The 21,781-nt window shown below is 52.7% G+C and overlaps 1 protein-coding gene across 4 annotated transcripts in view; it reads right to left on the reverse strand.

Annotated features, from left to right (window-relative positions):
* LOC113967932 (mitochondrial Rho GTPase 2) overlaps nt 1-21,781 on the reverse strand; it is a 50,404-nt gene that overhangs the window by 16,873 nt on the left and 11,750 nt on the right. For 3 of the 4 annotated variants that reach the window (XM_027683992.1, XM_027683982.1, XM_027683984.1), the window contains exons 11-38: nt 21,000-21,110; nt 20,765-20,910; nt 20,428-20,485; nt 18,899-19,017; nt 18,344-18,505; nt 17,531-17,658; nt 16,178-16,294; nt 15,438-15,673; nt 14,895-15,034; nt 14,269-14,399; nt 12,440-12,570; nt 11,877-12,038; nt 11,471-11,599; nt 10,843-10,976; nt 10,711-10,748; nt 10,168-10,287; nt 9,573-9,749; nt 8,483-8,583; nt 7,486-7,588; nt 6,758-6,879; nt 5,810-5,969; nt 4,445-4,635; nt 4,015-4,183; nt 3,395-3,506; nt 2,348-2,519; nt 1,577-1,699; nt 1,318-1,498; nt 729-859 (exon numbers count right to left, since the gene is read on the reverse strand). In XM_027683992.1, coding sequence (XP_027539793.1) covers nt 729-859; nt 1,318-1,498; nt 1,577-1,699; nt 2,348-2,519; nt 3,395-3,506; nt 4,015-4,183; nt 4,445-4,635; nt 5,810-5,969; nt 6,758-6,879; nt 7,486-7,588; nt 8,483-8,583; nt 9,573-9,749; nt 10,168-10,287; nt 10,711-10,748; nt 10,843-10,976; nt 11,471-11,599; nt 11,877-12,038; nt 12,440-12,570; nt 14,269-14,399; nt 14,895-15,034; nt 15,438-15,673; nt 16,178-16,294; nt 17,531-17,658; nt 18,344-18,505; nt 18,899-19,017; nt 20,428-20,485; nt 20,765-20,910; nt 21,000-21,110 — 3,804 coding nt within the window. The remainder of the gene's footprint in view (nt 1-728; nt 860-1,317; nt 1,499-1,576; nt 1,700-2,347; nt 2,520-3,394; nt 3,507-4,014; nt 4,184-4,444; nt 4,636-5,809; nt 5,970-6,757; nt 6,880-7,485; nt 7,589-8,482; nt 8,584-9,572; nt 9,750-10,167; nt 10,288-10,710; nt 10,749-10,842; nt 10,977-11,470; nt 11,600-11,876; nt 12,039-12,439; nt 12,571-14,268; nt 14,400-14,894; nt 15,035-15,437; nt 15,674-16,177; nt 16,295-17,530; nt 17,659-18,343; nt 18,506-18,898; nt 19,018-20,427; nt 20,486-20,764; nt 20,911-20,999; nt 21,111-21,781) is intronic. The other variant, XM_027683985.1, reaches the window with a different exon arrangement.

Raw genomic sequence — 21,781 nt, forward strand, 5'->3', positions numbered from 1 at the left:
AGGTGTCTCTATCCATAGCGGGGGGGTGGAACTGGATGATCTTTCAGGTCCCTTCCAACCCAAACCCTGGCCTGAACAACACAGTTCTCTTCCCTGGGACAATGTCTGGATCTGCACATCTCCCAGGGAAGTCCTTTTCAATACCATGTGTCCCCTAACAACATCCTTCACCTAGAACCAAGGAGGATCTCCTCGGTCTAAATTACCAGGGAACGCAGCCTTACAGCGTGGATGACTGGAAAGCCTGAGAACTCAGGGAAAATTATTCCCATTTCTGCTGCACAAAGGAAAAAAACTCTTCATGAAGAAGAAGACAAAGGAGGTGTAAAACCATCCCACTGGTGCACAAACAAGTCTCCCAGCTCCTCAGAGGAATGGTACAGGAGGTCAGGCTGCCCAGGAGCCTTTTTTGGGGGACACAGGGGCTGCAAGCTCCCAGCCTGGGCTGCTCTCAGGGGTGCTGCTCTCTGAGAGCCTGTGGCACAGGCCCATGTCAGACCTGTGTGTCCACAGCTGCCACCAAAGGTCCCCCCATCCACAGGCACAGGCTGCACCTGCAATGCCTGCAGCTTTACTCCACTGGATATATCCCTGGAAAAACTGATCAGAAGTTACTGGAGGGGATGGGGGCCTGAAGAGGAAAAGCAAGGGACAGGGAAGCAAACACTGACCATGCTGCTTCCCACAGCCGTGCAGTGACACACGAGGACTTGCTCCTGGGGTCTCACCTGCTTCCTGGTGCACTGGAGAACAGTGATGGGGGAGCCTTTGTGGTCAGCCACGACATGGATGGTCATTCCAGTGCGAGGGCTGCTCACAGCCACCAGCCCGTCCTTGCCCCCCGATAAGATCATTTCTCCTGAAAGGAGACAAAAGAATGGGACCCTTGAGAAGAATAACCAAGAGGAGAAAGGTCCAAGATCACGGGATATTGGTGTCCCAAAACACTGTGAAAGGCTGGGAACATCCCCGTCAAGGGCTGGGTAAGATGAGATGTCTCAGACACCCATTAAACCTCCACACTGAAGAAGAGCCACAGTAGATCATAAGCAGGAGGGCACAAAAGGGTTTGTGGTTTGTGGTACCCAAACCCCTTTGTTATCCCATTGCCAATACACCTCCCATCTCCTATTTACCACATGCTCAGCTGGCAGAGCCACCAAAGCTCACTGAGATGAGTTCTGTGGCTCTCCCTGGCCCCAGGGTTTTGGGCAGGTAGCCAGGACACAGAGCAGCTGGAGGTCAGGGTAACCCAGGCAGCACCAAGCCACATTCCCCAAGGCCACGTGTCCCTGCTGTGACCTTGGGCAGTCTCACCATCCGTGGAGTAGGTGATTGCTGTCAGTGCAGCACTGTGGGGGTGCATTTTCAGCTCCATCTCCGTCCTGGAAACACTGAACACACGGATGGTGCCGTCACTGTATCCTGCCACCACGTGCTGGCTCTCAGCTCCCCACAGCCCGACGGGACGAGGCTTCCAGGCCAGGCACTGGCAGCTCTGCGAAGGAACCAGAGATGACACAGTGGATACTTCCCTGTGCCAAGAGGAAGGGATTGATGTACCACAAACACTTACCTGGTTGAGCACCTGGAACTGGACCACCAGCTCTGTGCTGCTCAGAGCCCAGACCCTCACGCTGCCATCCTCCCCACACGTGGCACAGTGAGTCTCGTCAGGACTGAAGCACACCTCGGTCACCTGCACCAGGAACAAGGTGGGCAACAGGGGCTCTACACGTGCCACAGCCCAGAGCACATCAGCTCCTCTGCCCCTCTACCCACTCTTGGGAGACATCAGACAAGATGGAACATAAAGGAAGGTGGATGCTTTGGTTTTGGGTTTAAATTGTGGGCTGACAGGATGAGAGGAAATGGCCCCAAGTTGCACCAGGGAAGGTTTAGATTGGATATTAGGAAGTATTTCTTCATTGACAGGGTTGCAAAGCACTGGAACAGGCTGCCCAGGGCAGTGATGGAGTCGCCATTCCTGCAGGTGTTCAAAAGATGTGTGGATGTGACACCTGAAGACCTGGTTTAATGGTGAACATGGTGGTGGTGCTGGATTGACAGCTGGACTTGATGATCTTAGAGGTCTTTTCCAACCTTTAAAATTCTATGATTCTACGACAGCTGGGCTTGTCATGGAAAACAGGAAACCTAACCCCAAACAGTTAATAAACCTAACCCCAAGGGGGTTAACAAACCTAACCCCAGAGGTAGGACCAGGCACTGTGCACCACAGGTCGACGTAAAATTCCTTCTCTTCTACCATTTGAACACTTTTTCCTGTAGCATAAAGACACCCCAAAGCAACAGCAAAATTGAAAGCTGGCCCAGCCCCTCTGACCTTGCTCTTGTGGCCGCTGATGAGCCGGATGCTCGTGCTCTCCAGCCAGTTGATGTACCACAGGGTTCCTGCCGTGGTGCCCACAATGCCCATTTCCAGGGAGTCGTCAAAGGCTGCGCTGACGATCGTCCCATCCAGGGTGATCTCATGCTCTAGCAGGACTGAGCTGGACCTGGAGGAAAGGAAGATGGGAGAAGGACTGGCTCAGGTGTTGGAACAGCCATTCTGCCTCCTTTAAATGCAATTTCTTAGTGAGCCCAGTTCAATGAAGGGCCCCTGTCTGCAGATCAGTGACTCCCATTGCACTGGGAGAGCTGGGGGAGTTCAGCCTGGAGAAGAGAAGGCCCTGGGGAAACCTGAGAGCCCCTTCCAGGGCATAAAGGGCCTCTAAGAGAGCTGGAGAGGGACTTTGGACGAGGGCCTGGAGTGACAGGGCAAGGGGGTAATGGCTTCCCACTGCCAGAGGGCAGGGTTAGATGGGATACTGGGAAGGAATTCCTCCCTGTGAGTGTGGGGAGGCCCTGGCACAGGTTGCCTGGAGAAGCTGTGGCTGCCCCATCCCTGGAAGTGTCCAAGGCCAGGCTGGACGGGGCTTGGAGCAACCTGGGCTGGTGGAAGGTGTCCCTCCCCATGGCAGGGGGTTGGAATGGGATCGTCTTGAAGGTTCCTTCCAACCCAAACCATTCCAAGATTCTATGATTTGCACTGTAACCATCTTTTATAGGGAAGAAAGAAAATGAAGGATGCAATAGCGTGAGAGAAGAAACAAAGGCAATGTATTTTCCCTAATTCTCCTAAAGGAATTCCTACAAACCACTGACACAAATTTCAGGCATGATAATCTCCACCCACTTCCAGTATTAAGAGGGTTCAGCTACCTGTGGCAAAAATTCAGTCAAAAGATCCAGAGAGAAAGAATCAGCAGCCGCAGGGTGGAGAGGAAAAGCTAAGGATGAAGAGCTCAGGAGCAGGGCGACGTCTGTCTGTGAAGAGCCACCTCTGAGACAGGTCCTGGGAGCTGCCAGGTGAGGGGCCACGACTGCCTACCTGGCATCAGGCCCTTTCAGCCTCAGCTCCTGCACGCTGCCCACTGCCCACAGGCGGATGCGCTTCGTGTTGCTGCCGCTCACCAGCCGGTCGTGCCGACACAGCAGCACCCCTGGGGGGCACAGGGGGATGGGGGCACCCGTGAATATCCACTGCTCTCAGCCAGCACCCCGAGCACGCCCCTGACAGCCAGGCCACTGATGCACTCCAGCAGGAAAAGTGGGGGAGGTTCTACAGCCAATACCCAGTGTTTTACAGGCTAGGGGTCTGTAGGAGCTTTGGAAGAGGGTAGTGGTGGAATCACGGTGCCATGAAGTGTTCAAAAAGCACGTGGATGTGGTGTTTAGGGCCATGGGTCAGTGGTGGACATGGCAGTGCTGGGTTAATGGTTGGACTTGATGATCTTAGAGACCTTTTCCAACCTTAATGATTCTATGATATAACAAGGTGAACCCCCCAGGGAACCCAGGACCCCAAGGTCACAGATCCATTGCCACCCCACACAGCTTGCATCTGACACAGCAAACTGGTTTTCTGAGCACAGCTGAAAGCAGAGCTGTGCAAGCTCACAGCTCTTTGTTCCCCACACATTCCCTGACCTCCCTGATTCCAGCACCCACCGATCTCGCCCTCATCAGCCTCCCATGTCATGAAGCAGCAATTGGTCTCAGTGTCCCACACACAGATCTGGCCTGAGTTGGTCCCACTGTAAAGAAGAGTGTCAGCACCATAACAGAGAGACGTGAGCTCCACCAGCCCCAGCACGTCCGGGGCAGGGGCCTGATGAACCTGCCAGAGCACAAAAAACAGGCATGTCAAAGAAAATATGGTTCTTACCTACATCAGCAAAGAAACCCCTCCTCCTCCCCTCAATTCATGCAATTAATGTCTCAAATACAACCAAAAGGCTCTCGTGGACAGCCAAAGTCACAAGAAATCCTCAGCTCTCACAGAGCTGTGGGGGTAGAGCCTCCGTTGCCCTCACCAGTGGCTTGGAAAAGAAATCAGAGATGCTAAAAATAAATTTTGAAATGTAAAACGGAGGTTTACCTTGAGGTTGACAGCAGCTCCCTGCTGCTCCAGCAGCCAAAACACCACAGCTCCTCTCCCCACACAGGCCAGGTCTTGGTGAGACACAGGGCTGAAAGCCACATCATGAACTGGCTCCGAGACACAAGTGGACAGGAGGAGCTGGTAAGTGTAGGTGCTCCACAAAGCAATAGTCTGGTCACTGTAGTCCCCTAAGGAGAATGTGAAAAACAGGAGGAATTTTGCAGCCTCAAGATGCTCAAAAGCATCCACACTGCACACACACATTGCCTGTGTCACTTCCCCATCCAGCTGTTTGGACACAACTGTCCCAAACACTGCTCCAGGCATGGACACAACTCCTCATGTGCTCAGCAAAAGCTGCATGACACGACAGATCCTTGACTGAGTTAAGGACAGACAGAGCTGGCCCAGCACTTCATGCTGGAGGTTGCAGCAGACCTGTCCTGGCAGAGGGGTGTGCGGCCGGGGGCTGGGATTGCAGAGGCACAGCAACCTTTCCACTGCTTCTACATCCTTGGGAGTCACTGCACACCCAAACAAACCCTCCAGTGACACTGGGCACTCAGGGCTAACCAGGTATTGAATAAGAAAGGGATGTCACCTTTGCCAAGGTCACAGGAGAGGTGGGAGCTGACCTTGGTGGAAGACACTGCAGCTGGGTGGGAGCAGAAGGCACTGGCCTCGGTGATGGCAAATTCCCCAGCTCCCAAACAGCTCTGGAGGACAGCACTCTCCTGCTGCCTTTCCTAGGCTCTACAAGCCCAGTGGACACTTTCAGCTTTTCTCTCCCTGCAGCCCAGACTGGAGCTGGAAGAGGAGAGTTCCTCTGCCCTGATGCTCCATGGAGAGCACACAGCTCTCTTTCTCTCCAGCAAAGCCTACTTTTTTTTTCCAAGGGCAGGCTCACCAGCCCAGAGCAAGCTCCACAGGTCCCCTCTCATTCAAAACAAGGGCTTACTAGTTGCATGTTGTCCTTTAAATGTCCCCTGCCTAAACAAAACAGACAGCTTGAGTGTCCATCCTGTGCTGGCATGGCTGCCTGGCAGGAGGCTCACAGTTGGAAGCCTTGCTACTTCTATCCAACTCCACCTAAGCAGCAATAACGAGTCCAGAAGAAGGCTCTTCCCTTTGAACAGTAAATACAGTAACCACAAACCATTCACACAGGGTTTAAGGAGCACTAGTGAGTCAGGAGAGGAAAGTGCAGCTTTACCCGCTGTCCCAAGGATACCACAAAGCTTCATCCCCATGAGCCTCACACCCATCTGGCAGGTATTTAGTGCTTCCAGCACCTCGCTCCCATGAGCTGTCTGCTCCAGGGTGCACCCCTGCACCCACACCTGCTGTTACAGGTGTGCTCACCTATGGTGACAAGGAATTTGTCATCCCCAGAGAATGCCATGGCTTGTACTTGTGTCTCGTGGTGGAAGAGCTCTGCCGTGCAGGCCCCATCTGGGATGCTCCAGATGCAGATCTGACAGTGGGAGTCTCCATCCTTCTTCCCTGAGGCAGAGGCAAGAACCTAACAGAACAATGTATTGTCACTGAGACCTCAGTAAGTAATTAGAGAATACTCATTAATGAGTCTTAGCAATATTAGTCCCAAATTAAAGTGGTATGCTTGGCAGATGGAGAATTCTGTGAGAACAACCATTCAGTTGGTGGCGGGAGGGAATGGCAGCATCACCCAGAGGAGGGGAGCAGCCTTTACAGAATCACAAGGTCATCGAGTCCAACCTGTGCCCCATCCCCACCTTGTCACCCAACCCAGAGCACTGAGTGCCACATCCAGTCATTCCTTGGACACCTCCAAGGGTAGGGACTCCACCACCTTCCTGGGCAGTTCCTTCCAATGCCTGACCACCCTTTCCAGGAAGAAATTCCTCCTGACTCTCCCCTGGCACAGCTTGAGGCCATTTGTTCTTGTCCTGTCCCTTGTTCCCTGGGAGCAGAGCCCGATCCCCTCCTGGCTCCCCCCTCCTGCCAGGGAGTTGTAGAGAGTGAGAAGGTCCCCCCTGAGCCTCCTTTTCTCCAGGCTGAGCTCCCCCAGCTCCCTCAGTCTTGCCTCATGTGTCTGACTCTCCAGCCCCTTCCACAGCTCTGTTCCCTTCTCTGGACACACTCCAGCCCCTCCCTGCGGTGAGGCACTGCCACACTGAGCCAGCACAACAGATAACTATGCTCCAAAACGATTTCCACAGCCTCCAGGCAGCAGGAAGAACTGACAAATGGGATTCTAGTCTGTGTCATCCCTTTGGCCCACAGCGACAGGGACAGTCCCCAGCCCTGGGCAGCAGCAGGCCCTTATACCTGGGCGTTGTGGCTGAGGGCGAGTGTGGAGATCTCCTCGGCGTGGCCCAGCCAGTGGTTCTGGGACCCCGAGTGCAGGTCTTCAACCACGATGACGCAGCCACAGGAGTAGGCGAAGAAGCCTAGCAGAGGAGGAGAGGGGATGTTTTCATGGAAAGGCTGCACATCCAGCCCCCACCACAACCTACGTGGAAAATTCTATGATTCATTAATACGTAAAAGCTGACTCTTCTCCATGGCTTGTCAGCGTCAGGTTGGGAGTGGGATAAGATCTCACTTCCCCTAACCTGAGCAAAGCAAAGCTGTTTGGCATCGCTCCAGCTGGAGAAAGGAGGCAGAATGGGCTCCTTGAGCTTTCCTCCTGCTCTCTCCACTCAACAACTGCAGCCCAAGTCTGCTCCACCAACTAACGCTCACTAACAGCAAAGAGTTACTGGATTTTATCAAAACAAAGAGCCCCTGTGTTCAAGCAAAGATCCCAACAGCCAGAAGATCATAACTCTGTTCAGTACACACTTCTATAATCATAACAGAATCCCAGAATGGTTTGGGTTGGAAGGGACCTTAAAGCTCATCTCCTTCCACCCCCTGCCTTGGGCAGGGACACCTTCCACTATCCCAGGTTGCTCCAAACCCCATCCAACCTGGCCTTGAACACTTCCAGGGATGGGATAGCCACAACCACTCTGGGTAACACCTCCCACCCCCCCAGAGCATTCCCAGTGTACCTGTATCTGGGTTCCACACCATATTCCCTCTGCCATTTCCATTGTAGCCGATCACTGCTTTCAGCTTCAAGACCTCGCTGCCTGCTGGAGGAGACAGGCAACTCTGCAAGAAAAACAGACACTGGCTTAAAATAAGCTCTAGAAGTATGGTCTGGGCAGGTGCATCAGCACCCATGTAGGAAAAAGTGAGTGTGCAAACACACACATGTCCTCACACACACATCCCACACGGATTCATACCAATCCTCACACAATTCCATAACTGATGAATCCTGAAGGGCACAATTCTATGTCCAAAAGAGATACTGCCCCAGCACAGCCAGGCACAGATGATTTCAGATAGGGCACAGAACAGGCTGGCAGCAAGTGCCCAGTGAGGAGCAGCTGCTAATCCCACTGGGAAAGAGTTCCATGGGTTTTGCTGGCTTGGATGTGTAGATATTTCAATAGGAAGAGAACTGGAGGAAAAAATGCTGCCAGGTGGGAGGACAGCTGAGGGGGCAAGCTGGATGTAGTTCTTCTCCCAGCACTAACAGCAGAGCTTAGGGAAAGGCCGAGCTAAGTTTCTGTTTTATTACTGCTGTGTTTGTTAACAGAGCAGGAGCTGTGCTGTGCCTCTCCTCACTACACTCCATGGATTTGCCTTCTCCAGCCTGCTCTGCCAACGCAGCTGCTCACAAACATGATGAATCATTCCATTGCTCACTCGTCTTTCACTCTCAATAGCACATGCCATTCCCGTTCCTTTTGAATAAAAATGTATGCAGATTCAGGGAACAGAAAAAGAGTTGAGCACAACTCACTTTTTACTAGTCTGGAAAGAGCTGCATGTAGAAGAGAACTGGGAATTAATGTCAGGATTTCTCACTGAACATCGGCCCAGGGGTATATTTTCCAAAGTGCTTTCAAACAGAGAAAGAAGTGGAAACAATCTGGAAAGCCTCAGCCCCCAAATGCCTGTTCTTTACCAGGTAACCAGCCCAGGCACAACTCTCACCTGGGGGAGCACCGATGCCTTGAAGCGAGGAGTGAAGTGCCGGTAGGAATCCGGGCGCACGGAGCACTGGGACTTGGGGGTTTTGGTTCCCTTCCTGGCTTCTGCCATGCAAAGAAGAAAAAGGTACCTATGGGACACTGCTCCTGGGAGTGGTTTGGGAGCAGCACCCAGGCTGTGGTTTGCTGTCCATTCAGATGCTGTGTACAGTGCACACACATGAGGCAAAAATCAGACTGCAGTGTACACATAAAATATCCTGAGTTGGAAGGGACCCAGAGGGATCATCAAATCCAACCCCTGGCCCTGCACAGACACCCCAACAATCCCACCATGCCCCTGAGAGCATTGTCCAAATGCTCCTGGAGCTCTGGCAGCCTTGGGGCCGTGCCCACTGCCCTGGGGAGCCTGGTCAGTGCCCAACCACCCTCTGGGGGAAGAACCTTTCCCTGAGATCCAACCTGAGCCTGCCCTGACACAGCTCCAGCCATTCCCTACACTGCAAAAATCCTAAGGGTACCCACGCCACGTGCTCTGGGTATTGCTGTGGAACCACAAGCCCCACAGCCCCAAGGAGGACTTCAAAGGAGCATCGGAGGCACAGTTTTATGCTGAAGCTTTTCCAACAGGTCCTGCCGGGAATGAGCACAGGCAGCTGCTGCTCCTGGCAGGTTGCCACGCTCTGCTGCAGCTCCGAGGCTGTGCTGCTATTAATAGAGACATTGGGAGCTTTAATTGCAGCTGGATTTAATGGAACATGCCACTTAGAGATGATACTGGCTCCAAGCTGAAGAGAGGCTTCTGGTGTGCCTAGAAGCAGCAGCAGAGAAAGAGCCAGGAAAACAAGCAGTTTTGGGGACCAGCATGAGCTTCCCTCAATACTGATTTCCCTCACTAGGTCATGCCCAAGGGAAGAGCCCTCAGGAACATGTTGCTGCCCTTCAGATCACAACTCAGAGCACGTGTCTGGGTCTCTTGGACCATATTAATGATGACCTTCCTTCATTTTCTGGGGATAGACCAAGCTGCCATGCAGGCCTGTGCACAAGGAAGGAGATAAGCTCTGTACAAGCTGGGAATAACCCTGATTTACCATTTGTTGATTTTTCAGGAGACCTTGGGCTCTCCTGCCTCCCTTTGGGCCTCACAAGCTCCTTGTTCCTGTCTGACTCCACCACAAAGACTGAGGCATCTTTGTCTCTGTTTGCCACCATCCTGCTGCTGCCTGGCAGACTTGCTTCCTCCTCTTTGTCCAGCTCAGAGAAAATACCTGAAGAGAAAAATCAGTGGGAAGATGGAGCCATCCCTGTCCCTCAGGACCACTTCATGTGTGCCTGACCCTTTGATTTCTGGCCGTGTCATTCCCCTGCTCTGTGGAACAGTCCAGCTGTTAAGGTGGAGGGCAAAGCAGACAATTCCTACTGGGAATGGCCAACAGGGTGTTTACCACAGCCCTCAGAGAAGCTGTTCCAGCAGCTCAGTGTGTGGAAGAGAGCAGAGGATAAGGGGGTGCTGAATCCCAGCACCTCTGGGCTTTTTCCAGCTTAGAGGAACGAATTGCAGACTGGTCTCAATCTGCTGGAAGGGATCATGGGCAGGGATAGCTCCAAGAATGCTGCTAAACTAGGCAAGGAGTTTTTCCCAAAACAAGGTTAATTTTCCCCTTTCCTGCAAACAGTTCCTCTTACCTTGATATCCTGCTTGGTGGGCAGAGCTGATATCCAAACACGGGGGTGAGGACAGCAGTGGAAGAGGCACCGTCTGCCTAAGGGTCTCAGAGACATCCTTTGGCTTCTCAGAGCTGCCTTCTGGGAAAAGAAAAGGCTTTGTGTAACTTCCTTCACCCCTTAGCTCCTCTCATCCTCCTGGATTGATGGTGATGCCTCCAAGCTCATTTCTCCAGCTTCCTCCTACACAGGAGAAGCCACTTCTCTGTCTTTCAAGAGAGGGACAGACAGAGAGAGATACACTGAGGGAGAAAGAAAACAGAGGAGATGGAGGCAGGAAAGGACAGAAGATGAAAGCTGAAAGACCTACCAGAAAATCCAGAGTGGCTCTGCTCAGAACATCCCCACCTAGGTAGACTGAGAGGTGCTAATTAATTTGAGATTGTCCTTTGGGGCTAATTAGCTGCTTTGGCCCCCAGTACCTGACTCCTTGAGGGAAGGAACTGAACTCCCCAGGCCCTACATTCTGGAAGAGCTGCCAACCTGCCAACCAGTACAACTCACCTGGTCCTGGCAGCCGAGCAGATGCAGGGGAATGAGCCCTGGAAAGGTGAGGAGATTGGTGTTACACCAAGCAGGGACGGGGCTGGGGGAATGGGGGAAGCAGGGAAGGCAGTGCCCAACACCTGCACTTACCTGGCTGGGGGTGACCTTGCTCCAACTGGAGCTAGGAAATCCCAGAGGAAGATGGCATCTCCAACACTGACAACGTGCTGCTGGTCCGGGGTGAAGGCGACCTGGCGCACGGGCTCCGAGTGGCCGATGTACACCTGGAGAAAGCACACCCTGAACTTCCCCATCCCCACACCTGTCCTGCCAGCATGGGGTTAATTCACTCTCTGCCCTGCATGGCCAGTGTCTACAGGCCTCAGCAGAAGATCCAGCAGAGGATCTACCACACCTACAGTGCTCACACCTATGGGTGATCAACCTTGAACACACTCATCTGGGAAAGGGAGCAAAAGCTGAAGAGTACAAAGTCTTATGCTACCCCTGAAGTCCTGGGGGAGCCATTTTCTTGTCTGTGTGGTCCTTGTCCCTAACACAGAGGTATCCCCCACCCCTGTCCTTTCCAGAGGGTCTGGCTGCCCCAGCCTGTGCCCAGTGCCAGGTGTTCTTACAATGTGGGAACAGGGCTGCATTTCTCTGCTGGGCAAACTGGGACTAGAGATACCGGACCAAATATCAGACACCTTTTGCTGCTCTTTTCTCCAGGGATTCACAAACGCAACACCAACCCCTTCCCTCCCTCTGTGGGTGGTACCTGGAAGTTGATATCGAAGCGCATCCGATAGTCCCACACTTTGATAACCTTGTCACCAGCAGTGAGCAGGTACTGGCCATCCCTGCTCAGTGCAAAGGAAGAACACGTCAGCTTGTGCATGGGGGACACCTGAGGACAAGAAGAGGCACCAGCAGCTTTAACTGAGTTAGTTCATACCCTTATTTACACTTCAGCAAGAGAACAGGGGAGTGACAGCATGGAAAACAAGGACAAGCTGAGGCTCATCCTGAGCCCAAGCACACCAGGATAACTGCAAGCTTCCCACTCATGTTTCTTCGAAGCCTGTGAGCTCCAGGATGAGCTTTTCTCTCATTTAACCTCCCACAGGGACATGAAACGCCCAAACCCCACATGAGAGCTCAGTGGATGAATTTCAGTGTCCTACCTCTCGCACCAGTCGTCCTGTTTTTGCATCAAGCACGAGGATTTTACTGGAAGAAGTGGATACCAGGAGCTCGCCCTGAGGCACAGGACCAAAGCAGACCCTCACTGCAGAGTCCAAGACAGTGCTGTGCAAGTCAAGGATGCTGATGTCCACCCTCAGCAGCTGTGAAACAAGGAGCTATGAACAAACATGCCAGGAGCCTCAGGATTGCTCACATGCTCCTAACACAAGGCTACAGAACTCCCCAGACCCTTCCCACCTAATGAGGGGCTTCAGGTCCAGGCAATGCCCAGGAGAGCAGCTCGCAGAGAGAGGTGGGAGCTGACAGTCTACACAGCACCTCTGCAAATTATCTTTCTAGAGGGGAACAAAGCCAGAGGAGAAGAAACCTTGACTTTGTTATTTCTAAGAATGGAAAACAAACCTCACTGTGAACTCCCTGCTCTGCAGGGAAGGCCCTCTCCAACAGTGCTGGTGCCCAACGCCCTGACCCATCTCACCTGATGCAGCCTACGGAATTTGCCCTCCCCAGCCTCCCCAGGAAGGAGGGGAGCCCCTGGTACCTCATCAAGAGAACAGGCCTCCATCACGGTCACCACATACTTGGAGGGCCCCACAAAGGCCAGGAGGTGACTGTCCCCACTGACCACCAGGGCATCCCAACCGCTCCCAGCATCCCGGGCCACCACGTTTCCTGGGGGACACAGCACGAGGGAGAGTGAAGAGAGGAGCAAAGCCCACCCTCACTCTGATGCTGCTGCTGGGCAGCAGCTGCAGCTTCTCCTCTGAACCAGCTTTGGGTTAACACTCTGGCCTAAGAAAGAAGCCACCTGTGTTGTAGATGCTACAAAATTTATCTGCACAGCCCAAGTGTGCAGTGGACACCTAAAACACAAGGTTTAGATGCACAACTTGTTGCCTGACTGAATGTGTGGTGTTTCCAAGGAGAGCAGAACAAAGTCGAGGGAATAAGATTGATTTTAGAGCTTCTTTTTTAACGTTCCACAGAGCTATGAATGTGAGATCTCAGCTGCAGCCTGGTTGGCTGAACCCTGAGCAGAATGAGGTCAGTGCTGAACCCCACCACACTGATGTCAGTCCAGAGGGCACAGGCCCAAAGGTCTAAAAATGACTGGAATCACAGCAATTCTCTGTATTTATTCCACTACCAAAATTCCACTCTCTGTCCTAGGAATGTGACCAGGCAGTGACACAGTTTCAGAGAAGAGTCAACACATGAAGGTCCAGCTGCAGCACTGACCACAAACTTGGGTGATTTTGGACAAACTCCCTGATCCCTCTGAGCCCCTGTTCCTTCTCCTGCACAATTCTTGGGGCAGGATCCTCCTCTTTATAAAATATTGCACTGTATAAAAGCAAAGCTCCCTTTCCCTGCTCAAGCTTGTGCTGCCACAGCTCATTTCCAAAGTGTATATTAAATGTGACACTAATTTTTCCAAACTGCCTGGCCCCTGACTTGCCTCCAGCTCTCCACCAGCACAGGGCAGCTCTGCTGCAGGCAGGGTTAGGGCAAAAATCCACTTTAAACAAATTAAACTGCACATGCACAGAATGAAAAGAGTCAGGGCTTGGGCCTGAATAAATCTTTGTGATTCCAGAACATTCATGAAATGATTACACCAAGCTGACTGAGAGGGTTTGAGCCAGGACAGGTAGGGAAGTGTTTTTTTCAATGGGTTTTGCTCACACAGAAGGTACAAACACAAATCATAGAATCATAAAATCACAGAATCATTAAGAATCATAGAATCACAGGTTGGCCTTGGTTGGAAGAGCCTTCTGAGATCAGAGTTCAAATGCTCCCCCAGCACTGTCAAGACCACCACTAACCCATGTCCCCATGTGCCACATCCACACAGTTTTTAAATCCCTCCAGGGATGGGGACTCCTGTGCCAGGGCCTGACCACCCTTTCAGGGAAGAAATTTCCCAATATCCAATCTAAACCTCCACTGGCACAACTTGAGGCTGTTTTCTCTTGTTCTGTCCCTTGTTCCCTGGGAGCAGAGCCCGACCTCCCCCGGCTCCCCCCTCCTGTCAGGGAGATGCAGAGCCAGAAGGTCCCCCCTGAGCCTCCTTTTCTCCAGGCTGAGCCCCCCCAGCTCCCTCAGCTGCTCCTGCTGCTCCAGACCCTTCCCCAGCTCTGTTGTCTTCCATGGACACACTCCAGCCCCCCAAGGTCTTTCTTGTCACAAGGGCACCAGAACTGCCCCCAGTATTGGAGGTGGCTCAGCACTGCCCAGCACAGGGGGAAGTGACACAGCCCAGGTTCATTGGGAAATCTCTCTCTGAGCAGACTGAGTGTGGTTTGGCTTTGGTGTCTGTGATAATAAAAGAAAGAAGAAAGGCAACTCCCAAACCCAGAGTCTTACCCAGGACCCTCAGGACGTGGCTTTTCTGCGCCACACACTTGTACAGAGCCAGAGTGCCCTGCAAACAGGAGCTGAACATGAAATTGCCATCTGGAGAGAAGGTCAGGCCGGTGATGGCACTGCGGTGCTGCCTGAAAGGCAGAAAACACGGATAAAGGGAGGAGAAAATCAGAGACAGAGGAAACAGTAGTGACATTGAGTACAACATGAAGAACCCAGAACAAAATAATCAGGGACAGGGCCGGACCCCACCGTGCTCACACCCACAGCAGCCCGGGACAACCAACATTCCAACTTATTGGACAACCGAGCAGTGCTCCAGCCTGGATGGAACCTGCTCCCTTCTCCCTTTGGAGCATCCTCTGCTTTCTGCACCAAGGCTTGCAAGGGCTCCCTGCTCAGCTGCCCTCTAGGGCAAGCTCTTTCCTACTGTTTCTCCCCCAGGAAGTCACAAAGAAAGCCCTCGTGGCCTTCACAGGTCAGGTTTTCACCACCCGGAGCCTCGGCACAGCCTCTGCCCAAAACCCACCCAGTGGGTTGTCAAGGTCCATGAGCATCCCTGTGGCTCTCTTCCATCACCAGGACACCCAGTTAGACCCAGCACAGTTCCCGCTCCAAACACTCACTTGTGCTCCAGCAGGAGATTGGAGGCGGCCAAGCTGAAGGTCCGCACTGTCCCACTGTCAAATCCACAGGCCAGGATCTTCCAGGTGGGGTGGAAAGCCACGGCACATGGCGCTTCCTCTGCGGCTGCAAAGTCATACAGCTGCAGGGAAGAGACACCACAGGCATGCAGCTGGATAAAGCTGGAGCTGCAGCTGGACCCAACAACTAAACAGCCTCAGACCTCCACCATGAGCATGTTGCTGTTCCTGCCTGGATGGATATAAACCCCAGCGAAGTCCTGGGTCTTTGAGCATTTAGATTAAAGCCCTTGGGTATTATGCTTTGTGCTAAAAAGCACTATTCAAAAGATGGAGGAAAAGAAAATAATTTTGTTTTAACAATACCTCAGAACTCCACTTTCAAAGGATTTCTTGCCCGTGGTACCCCCTCATGCTTCAGGGAGGACTTAAGGGCTCTTGAACTGTGGGGTTTTGATAATTACACCAAACAGAGACGAGGGAGACAATAAATGTAAGACACCTCCTGACTCTTGTCTCACCTACCTGCTGCATGGAGACCAGGTCCCACACTCGGATGGTGCTGTCCTGAGACACTGTTGCTATCTGCTTCCGAATGCCCCCCACTGTGAACCCCAGCACAGCCGCCTTGTGCGAGCGCATGAGGGTGTTGTAGTCCCGGGACTGGATATCCACGTAGCCCAGGCTCCCAGCAGCTGTGCTGCACAAGACTTTGCGGCTGTCAGGGCTGATGCAGACAGAGCTCACCGGAGCCTCGTGCTCTGGGGAAAGACACCAGAGTCAACAAAACCCCTGGGGAAGGAGCGGCAGCAGCTGGAATACAGCTACAAAGCCAGATTCTTGCTTGGCAAAGCAATGATCACAGGAATGAGCAGCCCACAACCTGGAGACTGAACACTTGCAGTTGAGTTCAGTGACAGATTAGTCTCTGCCCTATCTGAAGGGCTCTGTTGTTATGCTGTTTGTTTCAAAAAGAGTCAAGAACTACTCGACTTCTCCCATAATTTCTCACAGACAGATAAGCCATGGGTTCAAGAGCACAGAAATCAAGATGGAAATCTGCTCTCTCCCAGGAGAACCGGCCTTTCTCCTATGAGTTACAGGAATGAACATTAATAACTGCCATTGAAGACTTCCAAGTCGGTCAGCCCTGAGACAGCACACATAAAACATGCCCTTGTTCATGAGGACTGCTGCAGGAGCTGTGGCAGTGGAGCTCTGCAGCAGCTGTGGAGCTCAGAAGTGCCACTCCCAGCTCTACTCACCTGCCTCCAAGACAACGGCTGAGAAGTCCAGTGGCCACAGCCGCACGTAGCCATCCTCTGATCCCGTGGCACAGAAGGTCAAGGACATACTAATACTGTTTATAGCAATCCCAGGGCCTGAAAACCCAAAAAACGACACCTCCTCATACAGGTGGAACAAGAAAACTCAACCTGAGGGTTGGCCCATCCAAGAGATGAGGCCAGTGCTCCACCCACACCTGCAGCTGCAGTCTCAGGAGGAGCCAGGAATCCCATGCTGACTGACAGAACAGCCTGAAGGGTCTCAGGCAGCCCTCCTCAGGGATAAAAACTTCTTTACCATCATGAAACTCTTGCCAGGCACAGAAAATTCCTACCCCTTGTTAAACCCTGCCATATTTTTGCCTCAAACAGGATCCTGTAGCAAGGGATGTCTCAGATAACTGCCCTGCCATTTCCATGTCCCAAATCCTCTCTGCAGAAGGCAAATACAGATGGACAGAAACTGGGATTTTTTGATTCAGAGAATCATTAAGGTTGGAAAAGCTCATCGAGTCCAACCATTAACCCAGAATGGCCAAGGCCACCACTAAACCATGTCCCCAAGGGCCAAATCCACAGTTTTGAACACTTGCAGGGATGGAATGGGAAGGCTGTTTCAAAGCCTGACTACGCTTTCAGTGAAGGAATTTTCCCCAATATCCAATCTAAATTCAGGTATAAAGGCCATTGGTCAAAGCCAGCACTGCTACCAGGACACCAAGGACAATGTTTCATCTGCTCTTAGGCCTTTTCTTGCCCATGAGGTGAGAACTGCAGTTACATACCTCTCAAAGGGCATGTTCTTGATTAATTAGCTCAAGTTGATACAGCAAACCATGCACTAAGTTTTAAAACATCAGAGCAATCCCACTTGAAAGTGAATTCTTCCCGCCGTTGAAGTTAATGGAAGAGCTGAAAGCTGGACTAATGTACAGCACCAAAGATTCTCCAAATGCTCTGTAAAGGCTGAATAATGAAAAACCCCAAATTCATCTTTTTCGTTCATCTGCTTCGTTCTTTTTCCCTCTCTCCGTTAAGCCTCCCATCAGCAAATGAAGACCTTGTTTCATGTTTCTAAAAGTGGTGTTTCTCTGAAAGTGCAATCAGCATTTAAAATGCTAAAATCTTTCTTAAAACGATACTTTGCTGCACTAAGGAAGATTATTTGCAGTCCTTAAGAGGCAAATAGCGATGATCTAATCAACCCAAAATAACCGGTAGCAGTAGGTAAAGAGCTGGTTGGTTTGAGCAGGGATGTGTTTGAGCTCATTTCTGACCCCGGTGGTGGTTGAGGTGCCCCCTGGCTTGGTCCCTCCCTGCAGGTGCTCCCACCTGAGCCGCTCCCTGCCTGCTCCTGCCCGTGTTCCCGGGGCTGTGCCGGCAGCAGCCGCCGCGCGCTCCGCACAGACATGTTCTTGTAATCCACCTCCAGCACGTGGCCGCTCTTGCTGCAGACAAAGCTGGAAAAAAAGCAGGAGAGAGACCTGGTTTTAGTAAGAAAACCAGCTTGGCTTACCTGTGGAAAGCAATCCTGGTTCACAGTAATATAACAGGTCAGCTAGGTGTCCAAGTGTTCCATGTGCTGCACCACACATCTCCAACCAAGTCAGAGCTTCCTATTTGATTTCCTGACCCTCTGGAACAGAGATCAGCAAGAGAGCCAAAAAGCTTGGCACAGACTGCAGAAAGGAGCCTCTCTCTGCTACAGGCTGGCTGAGCCGACAGCTCTGCCTTGATGGGACCATATGTGTGGCAACAAAGGCCTGGCTCTGATGATTAAAATAAAACAACAACAAAGCGTGTGTCTGGCTGTATGCAAGAAGATGTGTTCCATGCTCCTCCTGCTGCGACAGAAAGCTTCAGGTGAGAAGAAAATCACTAAATATGGCAAAACATCACTATAGCAAGAGGAAAGAGCCATTTTTGGGGCTGTTTTGAAGCAGCCAAATCTCTTTTGGGAAGTGATGTGTGCTGAGGAAGGGAGAGGCTCTCCCAGCTCCAGGAGGCACTTGTGTTTCACAGGGAGAACCCAAGCATAAATCCTGTGGTCGTGCACAGGAGGGGAAGGAGGATGCTGAGCAGGGAGAGGCACAGAGCTCCCTCCTGGCAGGTTCCCCAAGGATGGTGCCGGTGACGGCCCCTTACAGCGCACGGTCCTCCGGCTCCTGCTCGGCCACAGGCCCCTCCTCGAAGGCCAGGTCGGTGAAGTCCAGGGAATGGTACTCGCCCAGGTTGACAGGACACGAGTGCAGGGCCCCGCCCCGCACTCGCCACAGCCTGATGTTGTCCCGGCCACACGACACCATCCTGTCCCGGGAGACACGGTGTGAGGAGCAGGGCAGGAATCCCAGAGCCCCTGGTGTCCCAAGCTCAGTGTCCCAAGGGCCACCTGACAGACCAAGAACAGGAACAGCAACCAGATGGCTGCAGCACCGCAGTTCCCCCTGCAGCCATGCCAGAATCATGGAATGGTTTGGATTGGAAGGGACCTTAAAGACCACATAGTTGCCCATCCAGTCTATGGGCAGGGACACCCTCCACTAGCCCAGGTTGCTCCAAGCTCCATCCAACCTGGTCTTGGACACTCCCAGGGATGGGGTAGCCACAGCTTCTCTGGGCAACCTGTGCCAGGGCCTCACCACCCTCACCCTCCCCAATATCTGAGAATCAATGTTTCTGATTTATTTTCTTTGCATGTACCTGGTCTCATCAAAGAAAGCAATCTTCAAGGCCTGGATGTCCATATCTGTGTGTGCTTTGGCCAGCACAGCCACCCCTCCACCACGGGTTACTTGAGCAGTGTTCCACACCACCACCAACTGAAACACAAAAACACGATGGAAGAGCTGCTCACAACCTTGGTAGCGGAAGAGCTTTTCATCCAGCAGCTGCTCCAGAGCTGAGCACAAAGTATCGATAACAGAGCTGGAGCAGGGGAAATAAAACCTCTCACCCCGAGAGTTTAGGACAGTTCAACAGCTTTGCAAAGCTTCACAGCAACATCCTTGTCTACAATCCATAATTATAAGGTCTAAATCCCAGGGCTGCCTGGCAACAGGACTCAGACTTGGAAAGCAAACCCACAGAGGAGTGAGAACTCTGCCTGCTGGGATATAGGAGCTGTACCAGGGCTGAGGGAGTGGGAGGTAGCACGTGACCACTGCTCTGGCTGTCCCAGCCTCTGCTCCAGTGCAGGTCTGTGTGCCCTCAGCGCCTGTCACCAGGGGCAAGAGTCAAACCCTCTCCCCGGAGGAAAGGGGCAAATGGCTGAAGAAATGCAGGCGGATGCTCTGCATTCCAGAACAGCACTAAAACCAAACCCAGGATCACCTCAGAGGCTGAGATGGGCGGAGGCATCACCGTGGGAGAGGTGCTCCCTGTTCTCCCACCCTGCTTTCACCCCATTGATCCCCTCTTCCCAGTTTCAGCTCACCAGCTCCCACCCAGATCAGAGAACGCTGCCACATGCTGAGAAAAACATGGAGCACTGTGTGTTTTTTCCTGCAATTAGCAATGGCACAGCTAATTGCTGGTGGTTGTCAGTAAGGGATCAGTGGATGAAAACACTTCCACTGACAAAACAAACACCCAGTCCCACGAAACAAGTTTATTTTTGACCGCTCCACGTGGGATCTGCGTCATCCCCCAGCTACATTGGTGGGCGGCAGCTCCAGCACCCGGCATCCCTTCCCGCGGAGATGCTCGGTGCTGAAAGATTAAACCTCACATCTTGCCCTAAATGCTATTAAAATAAAGGGGGTTTGGGCTCCAGTCAGTGCTGAACCTCCCATTACAATTCCTATGTGCCTGCAAGGCTTCCAGCTTGGAACGCCACCCAAACATGTGTCCCTCAGAAGGGCTGCAGAGGTGGGCATGGGGCACATGAGCCTGCAGTGATCCCTGCAGAGTACGGGCACAGTCACATCACCCCGCTTGGGCTCCTGGCTGGGAACACACCAGGAGCACAACAGCCTCCAAAGCACAGCCCCAGCAGGTCTCTCCAGCTGCTTCTGAAAGGATTTGTTCACTTGCAGCTGAGGAATGTGCATGCAAACACCCACAAGCATCAGGCAGATGGAAAGCATTTTCTAGGCAGCTAAGGAGAAAGGGATCTCCCTCAAAAACATGCCTAGGAAAGCCCAGAGCAGAGGTTTGTCTGCAAAATAACTACACAGTCTGGGAGAACAGCCACCTCAGGGAAACCTCCCAACCCAAGTTTCAGCTCTCACCGTTTTGCCATGCCCGTCCCTCCCGACTCCGCACAGAACGGCTCCGCTGCGGGAAAAGCTGCAAGAAAAGGAACCTGGTGAAACACAGCTCCTTGCGCCCTGATTGTATCCCAGTGGGGGATAAAAGGGGACAAGTTGTAGGGATGGGGAGACAGCAAGCCCTGAGGGATAAGCTCAGGAGGGAGCTGGCAGCATATCCAGGCCAGCTGCCAGCTGGTCTAGGTGACAAACACAGGCAGCTCTAATTCATCCCTGCACGTGAGAATAGCACGGAAAAGCTGCCATGCTGCCACACTTCACCTGCCTGAACACACTCCCACACCCAGCTGAAACCCACCTGAGGGACCAGAGGGAGTGCACGTGGGTTTTGAACACAGACAGGCAGGTGCCCGTGCGGAAGTCCCAGAGGCGCCCCAGGCTGCGGGGCCCGGCCTGCGCCGAGGCCAGCACGGTGCTGCTCCCGTTGAAGGCCAGCGCTGACACCTGCGGGAAGCACCACGTGAGAGGATACCAGGGGGACACCTGGGGTGCAAGGACAGCCCTGCCATCAGGCTTTGGAAGGTTACACTCACCTTATCCGTGTGGCCAAGGAAGAACCTCTGCTCGCCGGTGCGGAGCTGCAGGGTGACGATGACGGCGTGGCAGGGATACACCACCGCGGCGTTGTTCTGCGTCCACAGCGCCTGCAGCACCGAGACAGGAGGCACAGGGCTCCACAAGTGCCCCAGCTCCTAGGCAGAGGTTTCTTTCCCATCCCTAGAATTGTTCAAGGCCAGGTTGGATGGGGCTTGGAGCACATCTGGTCTAGTGGAAGGTGTCCCTGCCCATGGCTGGGGGTTGGAACTGAATGAGTTTTAAGATCCTTTCCCTACTACGTGAACAGGAAATCCAAGGAAAATGACATTGTTGGCAGAGCCTTGAACTGACTGAACCAAAACAACCCTTTCTTTACCCTAACACAGACCACAAGCAAGGCCCAGTGCCCCAAATAAACAAGCCAAAACACAGCCCTTCCTTCCAAGCCTCCAACAAAGCACAGGACTTTCAATGTGTTAAAAAGAAGCCATGAAATTTAGCGAAGAGAATGGAGCACAAGTCTGATACAAAGCAGCTGAGGGAGCTGGGGGGACTCAGGATGGAGAAAAGGAGGCTCAGGGGGGACCTTCTCACTCTCTCCCACTCCCTGACAGGAGGATGGAGCCAGGTAGGGGTCGGGCTCTGCTCCCAGGGAACAAGAGACAGGGTGAGAGCAAATGGCCTCCAGCTGTACCAGAGGAGGATTAAACGGATATTGGGAGATTTCTTCACTGAAAGCATTGCCCAGCCCTGGCACAGCTGCCCAAGGCAGTGGTAG

This window comes from Neopelma chrysocephalum, unplaced genomic scaffold (assembly GCF_003984885.1).
Source record: "Neopelma chrysocephalum unplaced genomic scaffold, ASM398488v2 Primary Assembly neopelma1_65, whole genome shotgun sequence".
Lineage (NCBI taxonomy): Eukaryota > Metazoa > Chordata > Aves > Passeriformes > Pipridae > Neopelma > Neopelma chrysocephalum.